The sequence below is a fragment of the Austrofundulus limnaeus genome, unplaced genomic scaffold (genome assembly GCF_001266775.1).
Source record: "Austrofundulus limnaeus strain Quisiro unplaced genomic scaffold, Austrofundulus_limnaeus-1.0 Scaffold38, whole genome shotgun sequence".
NCBI classification, from domain to species: domain Eukaryota; kingdom Metazoa; phylum Chordata; class Actinopteri; order Cyprinodontiformes; family Rivulidae; genus Austrofundulus; species Austrofundulus limnaeus.
In genome coordinates, this window is record NW_013952440.1 from 573,197 (window position 1) to 585,564 (window position 12,368).

At 39.0% G+C, this 12,368-nt stretch overlaps 1 protein-coding gene across 1 annotated transcript; it reads right to left on the minus strand.

The window, feature by feature from the left end:
• Positions 1-1,435: 1,435 nt before the first annotated feature.
• Positions 1,436-12,078, minus strand: sec14l1 (SEC14-like lipid binding 1). The gene is made up of 16 exons (XM_014006902.1): positions 11,911-12,078; positions 11,611-11,695; positions 8,656-8,805; positions 8,330-8,461; positions 7,684-7,812; positions 7,351-7,570; positions 7,013-7,122; positions 6,619-6,808; positions 5,627-5,715; positions 5,477-5,547; positions 5,200-5,371; positions 4,408-4,542; positions 2,634-2,768; positions 2,223-2,474; positions 1,954-2,132; positions 1,436-1,806 (listed from the first exon to the last, which is right to left on the minus strand). The coding sequence occupies exons 2-16, from the start codon at positions 11,671-11,673 to the stop codon at positions 1,701-1,703; spliced, it is 2,133 nt and encodes a 710-aa protein (XP_013862356.1). The 5' UTR covers positions 11,674-11,695; positions 11,911-12,078; the 3' UTR covers positions 1,436-1,700.
• Positions 12,079-12,368: the final 290 nt, after the last annotated feature.

Here is a 12,368-nt window from a genome sequence, read left to right on the forward strand (position 1 = left end):
CCCCTAAAGCACTAAAACACTAATAGGGGAACTAATTTCCTGATTTCTGTTTATTGGAGATTTGTCTTGGTCTGCCACTTCGATCCTTGACTTGAACTGTGCCTGTGGTCCTCCATTTTCTCACAATGTTTCTCACAGTGGAGACTGAAAGCTGAAATCTCTGAGATAGCTTTCTGTATCCTTCCCCTAAACCATGATGGTGAACAATCTTTGTTTTCAGCTCATTTGAAAGTTGTTTTCAGACTCCCATGCTTCCACTCTTCAGAGAAGATGCAAAGAGGAGAAAACTTACAATTGCCTCCCTTAAATACCCTTTCTCATAATTGGAGTCACCTGTGTATGGAGGTCAAGGGTCACTGAACTTATCAAACCAAATTTAAGTTCCAATAATTAGTTCTAAAGGTTTTGAAATCAATAAAATGACAACAGTGCCCAAATTTATGCACCTGCCTAATTTTGTTTAAGCAATTATTGCACTTTCTGTAAATCATTTAAACTTCATTTCACTTCTCAAATATCACTGTTTGTCTCCTATATGATATATTTTACTGATTATTTTTAATCCAAACAATCAATGATTTATAAGGTAAATCAGGAAAATTTACAAGGMTGCCCAAACCTTCGCACCCCACTGTACTCCAGAAGAAAATGTGATTTTTGCGTGTGTGTGTGTGTGTGTAAACAACGTAGGTCTTAGGTTATTAGCTCATGAAGTCAGTGCTCTCTCGCAAACAACCCTGAGATGTCATAAAGAAAGCTCGCTCCTCCTGATCTGAAGCAGCGATGAGAGAAGCAGAAACATGACACAATGTTGCAGAGAAAGTTAAATATAAAAAAACCCACCAGGAAATTCAATTAAGTTTTAGCTAGAAGCATCTGATAAGTTTATGGAAATTAAAGTTTTATGTAAATCAGTTGTCTGTCTGGCCCAGCGCCAGATCACAAGAGGGCTGTTATGTTGAATTTAAATTAGCTGCCTGAGAAAACTCAGCAGCATGAAAATATTATCACACAGAATCTGGAGAGAACATGTTGTATATTTGGGAGGGGAGGTAAAAAAAAAGGCGTCTCTAACACCTCTCCCGCTATTAAAAAATGAATTATAACCCAACTCAATAGTTATTATGTTACTGTTCCCATACCTCAGTCCCACTGCGATCGATGTTCAAGACATCTGGTACAAAGATCGGCTCTTCATCACCGGGATTTATCTCTTTATTTCCCCTCTCATCTTACATTAAAAGCTAAAGTATTGAAGCGCTGGAACAAGAGCTGAGCACACTGCAGAGCTGAGCGGTTCCAGCCAGAGAGCAACGCTGACATCTTGTGGACAGAACGAGCCACGACACAGGAAGAATCTGCATTATGTAAAGAGTTTTAATAAAGCTGATTTTATTTTCTGTAACTTTAATAAACTTTATTAGACATTTAAAAATACATTACATGGGGAATTTTATTATGTTTGTGCATAGTGACTCTGTACAAGGKTATAAATAAAAAACACTAATTGTTACTGTAAGTCTACATTGATCCTCAGAAAGGGATATTAGTAAATCTTTTCCAACCTGCTAAAAAGGAAGATAATACTTATCTCACTTCCAACAGTTTTTAAAGCCTTTATTAATGAGTTGATAAGAACTGTCTTTGATGTTATAAGGCACAGGAAGAGTTGGACATCAATAGCTGCCTTTGGACAGGCGCTACCTTGAAACAGTGGAGCTGGCACATGATTGGCTGGAGGACGTTGTAGCGGCACTGAGCTGTGAGAACCCGCTCTGACAAGACTCCAAACTGGTCATGGATCCTCTAGAAATATTAATAAAACAAAAATCAATTCAGCTTATCAAAGCTTCAAATAACTATGAGGAAAGAAAAGGCAAGTAACAAATCAGCAGGAAAGGAAAGCATGACTTAGCTGGGGGTATAAAAGTCTGCTTTTATAAATAAACTGACCTGAAGTCATGGGAGGCCAGCACTTCGGTGTAATACATAATCTTGCACTTGTGGGAGGAGACCTGCAGAGAGGCCAGAACATCATCAACCCGAGGCAGGCTGGAGGCGGCACAGGCTGTGGAGCAGTGGAAGCGCCACTGGAGGATGTAGAAGCCAGGCCAGCGTGTTATATGGGAGCCCTGTTAAAAWWAAAAAATGGTGAAAAAAATGATTCTGCACAATTCCAAAGACAAAAACAGCGAATATGCAGCATCTAAAATCAGTCTAACCTGCACACTTTCTCCCTCTCTGCAGATGAGGGACTTTTCCACTCTACTGTAGTCCTGACCCAGAACCCAGTTTCTATCAATCAGCTGAGGATTTACGCCCCCAAGGGACGCAATGCCATGAGCTCCCAGAGCGTCTCGCTTTGGAGGCTGAGGAGCCCGCTTGGAATGATAAATATTAAAGATCACATCTCCTTTAGACACGTCGAAGTCCCAGGTGATGACTGAGGAGGCCTCTGTGATCTCAATCAGCACCTGTACGAGGAGAGAGGACACCATGAGTKCGCTTTGGCTGCAGAATTGTGATGTGCATTACTTTCCAGCTGGTGGCAGCCTAATCCAGAGCATTACATCAGTTCAAATGATGGAACCAGCTCTGGCTCTTTATACTGGACAACGTTTATCAAACTGTACCTCGTATGGCGCTCCTTTAAAGATGTTGGCACTCTTATAGATAGAGTCGGTCAAGAAGCTGTTTTCTTCRCTCTCCAACTCCTCTGCGGTTCTATACAGAGATTTAGGGACTGTACCTCCTTCTGGAATGTCACACTGGAGGGGAAGATATTTAAGCAACAAAAAAAATGCGTTATGTATTACTCAGGCAGATGTGATGGTTTGTTTAACGGTAACATTTGTAAAGGAAAAATAAAGTGATTTACATTAAAGAGTGGTTCATGGCTGCTCGGTTTGTCTGTAGCTAAATTACTTCTCCGGTTAATGAAAAATACTTCAGACGAAACTTGTCAAGGCCAGCCACGTAATTACAGTAACCACATGTCACGCAAAATACACAGTGACAAGATGACATGAAGGTCACACTGCAGACAGTGGAGGCTTCAGACTGTCGATTCACATGAGCTTTACAAAACATCATCGAGTTTGAGGAGGGTGTTTTACTATACATGCTGCAGAAAGAGCAGTCCTTGGATCATAACAACCCAGTTTTAAAACAGAGACCTTGGATCAATTTGACCCATGGAGGGTTAAAGTCAACATTTACAATAATWAAGAGCACTGAGGGAACAAGCTGCTGAACTGCTGAGAGCAGAATGGGGCAAGGCATTTGTTCATTGACCAGCTCATGTATTCATTTATTCTGTTCCTATCCAAGACGACGTGCCACAGCGTGACAGACACGGGCCTCTCTTCCTCGCCTCAACTCAACACAAAGTGAGAAGCGTGACTGGCATGTGTCAGTGGTTTCTGGCTGAGTGAGTTAGCTTTATACAGCATGTCGACCGGACTTCAAACACCTCCAATAACCTCGGGTCAAAAATAGTCATTTTGCTGTGTAAATAGAAAATGCATTAAACAAATTAAAAAAGGCTTTCAAAACAAATAGCTGTGAGTGAACAGAGATTATTATTTTTAGGGCTGTGTATTGGCAAGAATTTAGTGATATGACTCATATCAAGACACAGAGGTCACAATATTGCAATACTGTAAGCAAGGCAATATATTGCCTTTTTTCCTTCAAAAGATTCTTATTTTTATTATATGCATAAAATCTGATTACYGAATTTTCCGGACTATAAGTTGCTTCAGAGTATAAGTCACGTCAGTCAAAAAATGTGTCATGAAGAGGAAAAAAATCTTATATAAGTCGCACCTGACWATCAGTCGCAGGACCAGCCAGACTATAAAAACCGTGTGACTTATAGTCTGTAAAATACRGTACATTCAGTTTATTTTTAATGCAATCAAACACTGAACAACAGTAAGAACTCCATTTGTATTTCTACTAGCAGTCAGAGGCTAAAACACAACACAAAAATGAACAGCCAGCATGAAAGTTTACATTTAAAGCCTTAATTAAAAATCCACAGTATCAGGAAATGAAATGTTGTGATATTTCAGTGTAKTGATATTTTCTTACACCTGTAATTATTACTTTACCTACAAATTCAAGTTWAAAGTTTGTCAAAGACAAAAAAAGGTGTAGAAACATGAACCCAAAACAATGCTGCTCTCTAAGTAGCAGCTTATTTAAGGTGGACTGATGAGAATTGGGAAACTGTTTCTTGTGTTGGCAAATAGAAGCGTGAAAATTTCGGTCAAATCATAAACACTAGAATCATGTGCGTTAAAATACTGAATATATTCAGACTAGGGTTTTATTTTAGTAAGACATGACAGAACAAGCAAAAAGTGATAAGTAAGAATTCTATTCACTAAATGAGAGCGTTACCATGCAGTTCCCTCCAAGGAAGTCAGGGATGATATCTCTGTCTATGTAGTCCACCAAGCCTCCTGGACCCTGGTAGTCATTTCCAGCGTAGACAAGGAACTTTTTCCGAGTGTTCTCATTAATCAGGGGGCTGACCTGGAAACAAGGAGCCAACACTCATGAAAATATGTAAGAAACAGCGAGGTCACTCATTATGAACTCTGCAAATCAGTCCGTAACCAATGAATTATTCATGGAAGAGGAATATAAATATGTTGATGGTGTAACTAAACACCCATATCTGTGTTGTAACACACTCACTCTGGCCATTTGTTATTTCACTTATCAAGGTTTACACAAATCCTGAAAAGAACTTTTATAATTTGCAGTGAAATTCAGTTCTATTTTGCCTGTGCTGTGAGCTTTTTAGCATTTTCCCTCATAATCGTGGTTCATCAATGCATACTTTTGGGCATAAACTTCTATTCGTCTGTATTTCTTCATTTGATGCTTTTATTACTCTGCTCAACCACATCTTGTTTTGGCAGTGATCAAATGTCTCCCATGAGACAAAGTTGTTGCATATTCCACAGCTATAATTATCTTTATTTGTCAATATTTAATTTCGCTGCTTTTCATCTCTTGTTCTTTTTTTGTCACTTGCTTCCATTTGCAGTGTGGTGCTTATTTATTCTAAATCCTTATTGATGTAGTCTGTGTTTGTACTTCACAACTTGATAAATCCTTCCACAGTTAGCTGAAGAATCAACATTATAACAATTGATCAAAGCAGCTGGAGGTATTTGTTCTCACCAAAGTCCACAGAACTGGAAAAACCCTGGGTGCACGCAGTATGAGAAGGTGACCCAGAGTCTCGGGATAGTTGGCCTCGACCACCTCGATGATTCTCAGGAGAGCTTTWACTCCTGGTCTCCACAGGTGGCGCATGTTTAGACCCTCTAGATCCACCAGGCACATCCAGCAGCTGGCCAACACATTAAATAACAGACTTTATACAAGCACAAGGGCACCCAAATCCTCATCAATCCACGAGACACTGAATAATTAACAGAAATGAATATTTATGCACCTTATGGGCCGACCAAAAACTCTGGTGYTCTCCTCACAACGCCTCAGTCCTTCCTCGTTGATAGAAAGAACCTGCCTCGCAGTTAGCAGGTTGTAGCATTAATACCACTGAGCATGAGAAAATTAAATGGTTTGTATGGGATCATAWCACCTGTCTCAGTAGCACCTCCTCCCCTAAGGCTCGCACCAAACCCTTGGTGTCCATTTGGCCCAGACGCAGGACGTACAGGGGTCGGCCATCTAAACAGCAGGTTACAGATGAAACAAACTCAAAGGAAGTGTTTGTAGACCATTTTAAACTAGTATAATAATCCCACCCCACGTTTCTTTTCCCTTTAAGCTGTTTTATTCTTTATGTATCTTCCTCTGGCTTCATAAAAGRATTGCAGTAACTCTGGGCAAACCCAAGGTTCGGCACATGCCCTGTGGGCATCCAGAGGCACTGCCAGCTAAAAGGCGGCGTTGGAAAACTGAAGAGCCTCCTCTAGCTCAGTGCCTGTTCATGTGGCTGTCATGCTACAGAGGTCACGAGACCATCACGACACTATCACTGCACAAAAAAAATGATTTCAGCAGTGAAAATGACTTATCAATAAAGTTTATATTTATTTTTCCAATTGTGGATAAACAATATCGACTTTTTGTTAATTTTCAATATATTTAACAAACATTACATAAGTTGGTCTTTAGTGAAAATAAAGTCATTATAGTCCAATATTTATCACCAAATGAAACAAAATTGAGCTGTAAAACATGGCTTTTTATATTTTAAGTCAAATTTAGGAATTCAGTACTCATCCTAACAGGCATTCATTTAAGGTTTCTTGTGTTTAAAATGTCAATTCATTTAACAATGTCTTTGACATTTCATTAGGATCCTAGAAAATCCTTTTAACTTAGAATACTTAATATGTCCTTTAAACTGACTTTGTTCATCAGCTGCTCTGGTAAAACAATGACTCATTTTCAAACATTATGACAGAAGGTGCTCAGACTTTACCGTGAATAATTAACAGTCCAGTTTCAACAAAAGTAGCTTATACAAACACGAAAGATTAAACTTCCTACCGTCTACATTTAAACTTATCTTCTCACCTTAGGTATACTGTGTTTTCTTTGTACAAACTGTGTGTAGCTCAGTACCTCTGTCGTGGTGGTGCCACCCTCCAGTATAATAATCCAGAAGCAGCTGTGGGCGCTCCCACGTATCGAAAAGGAAATCCACCTGGTGCTGCTTCCTCCAGGTAAGTGACTGGCACAAAAACTCCCTGGCCTTGTCCAGGTTGAAATCTCTGGCCTTGAGGAAGCGCAGCACATGCTGATCCTTTGGAATCTGTGCACAAAGAATGAGAGTGAAAACGTTACTGAAAAATAACCAYCTTAAATCATTTTATGCCTTTTTTTAAACCTACGAGGAGAAAAGAAGTGAGTGTTAAAGCCAAGAGCTGAGCAAAAGTAAAAATTGTACACATTTTGGGTATTTTTTTTTTTAGATAAGAGTAGACTGCACAACTAAAACAGTATGTGTATATGTGACCTTGCCCTTGTGGCTTTCCTGGAGCCACTGGCGCAGTCGAATAAGACAGCTCTCCTGCAGAGGCGTTAAATCACCAAGGTAACGTCTGATGTAGTCAGCATCCAACTTGTCTATAATTCCAAACACATTTGCAGCACAGAGTTACCACATACAGCATGCATCAAATACATTCACATCCTCAACATACATGCTATGTGTACAGATGTGTGTCCTTACCAACAAAACTGAAATGAAATTGAAAATTYACTTCACTAATGACACTTAAAGTCTTTAGCTGAAGTGTTTAAAAATGTCATTACAGTTCAATATTCTGTTAGAACAAGTGAGAACACACTGACCATCAGGAGAACTGGCCACTAGTTCTGTGGGGGCGGTCAGGTTTTTACTGTGCAGCCCATCCTTGGTACTCTTTACTGGGATGCCTCTGGTAGAAGAGGGAGGTGGCAGCTGAGGCTTTGTAGTGATGCCGCAAGATTCATCAGGGGGGGTCCAGCGAGGTATGAAGGTTACTCCTTCTTCCTCCATCTCTCTGAGATAGTRCTCAATTATTTCTTTACCCTAAAAAGATGGAAAAAAGACACACACAACAGCTTAATAAATCACTTAACGCACTAGGAGAATACTAAAGGCCAATGCTTTTCTCACAAGCAAATTTTAATTGACATACCAACCTTTTTAATGCTATTAGCATACAGTTTTGTTGCTATTTTCTCCGCAGTGCTTTCAAAACCAAAAAAAGACTTGATATCCAGACTAGCTGTCTGTTCAAAGCAAGTCCAGTCCTCATTTTCTGGATGAACCTGACCAGAAAAAAAAAAAAAAAAAAAAAAGTAAACCAAACTTTGTTTCGACTTCATGTTATTTGTGTCAAGCTAATAAAAATTAAACACAGACAACTGCTTTGCTGACTTAATTATGACCAACTGCATTCTTAGATATTTAACTTTCACAACCGGTACTTTAAACCCAATCATCCAAGCATTAATTACAAAATGGGTTTCATTAGTTGATATGGTGTACTGTAGATTTATTAGTTAATTTCAGATGTGAAGATGTGATATATCTAGCAGAAGTTTTAATTGTGGCGAGAGGACTTCTTTAAGCAAGTGACACAAAAATTACTTTAAAACACCTTGTGACATTAGCCGTTTACTGCCCCTCGTAAAAATCTGTTTTTCTTTTAAGAGGGCCCAGTGTGACATTTAAAGACCATGAGGTATTGTAAAAAAGTATTACACAATAAAATGTTAAACGATTAAGAAATAACTTCCTTGTTGACCAGAGTAAGCGTTCATCCTGCTCGTCTCCAAGGCTCACCGTGTAGCTGCAGCACTCGCGGACAACCACTCTGCTGGAAAAGGTCTCATTGTGGACCACGATGTGAAGCGTCCGGTCTCTGCGGTTTAAGGTGTTTTTCTGAACGAAGTACAGATAGTCGACACCGGCGATCTGTATGCAGAGAGAAGAAGGTTTGCTGAATCTTTTGGGAGCTGGTGTTTTCTGAATATTCTGAAGGTCACAGTGGTGCCACAACCAAGCTACAAAATACCACCTGATTACCAACTTTCTGAGCAGCATTAATGAGTTTTCTATTTCTGTTTAGTAGAACAAATGATCTAAAAAATGTAATGGTAGAGAGGTACCCGTTTGAGAAGGCGTGGGGCCTCAACATCAATCGTACATCTCCTCTCAGTCACCAGCACCGAACCATCGTCACTTTGAGTCTGGCTGACCACCTCACTGTCCACAAACACTGGGATCAGTGGGCACTTTGGGAACCTCCTCGCATAGGCCTAAGAGAAAAAAAAAAGTGAGAAAACCGATTCTTCTGTGCAGCAGCAACATGTCTACATCTGCAAGCTGTGTCACACATTGTCCCCCATGAGCTCTCTGTTTGCACAGGAAGGCTGCACGGATGTGCTGTTGCAATCGAGTCACACGTGTTTGTCAAAAACATTTGCTGGCTGAAACAAGCAGCAGCATTCGACTTCTTTGCCAAGTAAGCACACGTTTAGCAGTTTATTTAAATGCATTATAAAGTTTTATGCTTTGTGCACAGCAACAGTTATGGCAGCTTTTACAAGCTCTGTTGCTATGTTTTGTTTTTCTTTTTCTTTACTGCCCACAGCACATGATCACCTGTTCAGGCCAGTGTAAGCAAGAATCACCTGTCAATACTGAACCTGAAATGTTAGCTGTAAATCGTTGAGCTCTTAGCTGTGCAGCTTCGACAGACTAGCTGATAATTCAAAACCAAAGGCAAGATGAAAGTTAACGTTTATGATGCTTAATCCTAATTTCCAATATTTATTTCACATGTGGCAGAATTTTTGTTTAAATCTTATTTGAAAGTGTCATTTAACATGCAAAAAAAACAGTTACCTCAAAACACTATTCTTTCCGAATTAGAAAGCTGTTTAATTACCTCAGGTATTACGAAATAATTGCAATTTTAAAAACAACCATAAAAAGTTCATCTAGTTTATTCCACCTTTAAAAGGCTCAGGAGAAGCAAAGAAAGGTGTCATGAAAAGGACAGACATTCGTAATATCCAGGACACTGATTAGGACAGTTAGCTGGAGTAATAACTACTAGTGGCAGGATTAGCCAGAGGCTAATGAGAAAGGTCAAAGATAAATGGGGGCAACAGCCGGTGGTAGACTCCGGTCAACTAGATTTTCTCCTTTATGCTGCCGAGACCTGAATCTTCTAAGAGCTGATATTAGTTTTCACAAAGGAGCTTATTTTGAGACTCTTTTCAATAACTCGACACAATAAAAAATTTCAGAGCTGATCTTCTAGGGGAGGCATCAAAATCACTCTTTTGTGAATGTGAAGCATAAATTATATATCATCACATTTGATTAAGAAAAAGGAGTCCTAAAGTAGCAGCAGACTAAAGTCTCAGGATGTTACATAAGCCTTTAGTTTAATATATAACTTCTAGGAACAAGAAACAAGGAGACCAAACTACAAAATGGGTTGAAATTAAAAACCCCTCTTTTGGAAATCCACATTCGTTTTATGACTGCCCTACTTTTGCTTTTCCTAGAGATTTTGTTCAGAAAACTCAGATTTGAAGGTAGCAGCTGAATAGAGGAAACATGAGTATATTAATGAAGATTCCCTCTTAAAAGAAAAAAAATACACTGCGAAGAAAAGCCTGGGTTAGACATTGTGAAAAGCATTTAGTCATTCTGAGAACATTTTTCCTCTTGAAGTTTTTCAATACTGCTGCTGTGTGATGAAAATCTATTKTGAGCTTCGTAAGAAAAATGCTGGAGAACTTTCTCCAGATGAACTCTGTCACAGCCCTTTTCTTATCGGAACATTACATCATGTACAGCTTTCTTGCAGACAGAAAACTACCAGCTCACYAGTTTATGGTGTATTCTGTAACCAACATGCGATTTCAATCAAAGCATTCCTTGAAGGAATGCACAACGCTCAATGCCTTTTAATGTAAGAGTGAGAAGAAAAAGGATGGAGTTGAAGTYGTTTTATTCAAACCTTAAAAATAATGTGAGATCTCATGTGAGAGAAGCTTAGAGTTTGTTTAAGATGACTCTCAACTATGAGTGACCACATYAAACTTTATCTCACAATCTGTTACACTGAATGAGGTACTGCCATTTTTTGGCGATCATTAATTGGACTAACCCCAAAAGTAATCAGGCACATCCAGTATTATTTTCTAGCAGCATGATGGATCAGTGGTTAGCACTGATGTCTCACAACAAGAAGGTCCTGGATTTGATTCACAGTTCGGACCCSAGGTCTTTCTGTGTGGAGTTTGCATGTTCTTCTCGTGCTTACGAGGGTTTTCTCCTGGTACTTTTGTTTSCTCACACAGACCAAAAACAGTTACCTTCAGGCCCAGGCCTCTCTTGCAAAAGAGATCTGTGATCTCAATTGGATTTGCCTGGTTAAATAAAAAGTAAATAAATAAATAAGTTTCTGGAAGTTCCAATAAACCGGTCCAGCGGTTTATAAGATAACATGGTAAAAGACAAAATGGGTTGACTCCATCAGTTAATGATAAAAAAACAAAGCTCTTGCACAACGAGTAACTTTTGTGTTGTGAATGACTGAGCTTTGACCACACCAAACTTTAGGTCAATATCAGTAAAACTGATTGAGTTACAGCCATTATTGTGTTTATTCAGGGTCAGCTGGCTGCAGCAGCCATCTTGAAAGGATCTGACTCCAGAAGCAGTTGCTGAGGTACAGCCATTGTTTACTTTCTGCAAGTCTCATTTTTGTCCTTCCTACGATTATTTTGCTAACAAACAACTGCTACACAAACAGAGTTGGGCAAAGAGTAAGCATTAAAGCCATAACATGTAGAATAACGTTTTTGAGTTTTCAAATACAGACTAATAACTCCTGCGTGGCTATTTAACTTTTAATACAAATTAAAATATTACTTTTGTTCTTTCAACAGGTAGCATTTGCAGCAGTGGGTGACCCCGGAAGACGAGGYTCCAGACATTTCCTTTGACTATTCTTGTTCACTTTACCACATCTGGATAATGAAGTGTGCTATCTGAAACCTAAGAGCAAATTTTAAAAATGATTTAAAAAGTGCCCCACTCACCGCCATGACCAACTCAAACGGATGCTTGTAGACCCGAACAGGAGACTGATACTGCTGCACCATCGTTGAAGCTCAGCTCAGCGAACTGTTAAATAACACAAAACAAGTTAGCACCAGTTTGCTGCGTCATGTGTGCCTCTTTAAAATAGATTATATTGATTATGGGAATAATGAGGGGGAGAGGAAATAAATAATGTTTGTTAAGTTAGCTAGGCGAGGGAACGTTTTGTTCCATCACGTCACGCGCGTTCATAAACTCTACGGTCAAGAGAAAACAAAACAAAACAAAACAAAACTTACGTAAAACTTCAACTTTATCCGAAAAAAAAAAATACGCTGACGCCTCACTGAACTTTTCCAGTCCCAAATGTGTGCATAATATCACCGGAGCTGAGAAAATAAAAGAGAAATGTAATGTTGTCAATCGACTGGCCACCAGACACTCAGACAAACACCGTTAGTACCGCCCCTTTTGAGAAACCGGAAGTGTCGTTCGTCTGAACTTTGTACCAAGTCCATTATTATCAAACTAATCATCAAATTCTAATTAACAACCTAACATAACAGCCTATGCTGTTTGGGAGTGACGTGAGTGGATGAACAACACTAAAATACGTAAAAAATATATATATAATTAAATTAAACTAAATTTATTTATTTATTTATTTATTTATTTATTTATTTATTTATTTACTTACTTACTTACTAAATCAAGAATTTTACTAAATTGTGTTTGTTTTTTCTGTATCTATGATTTG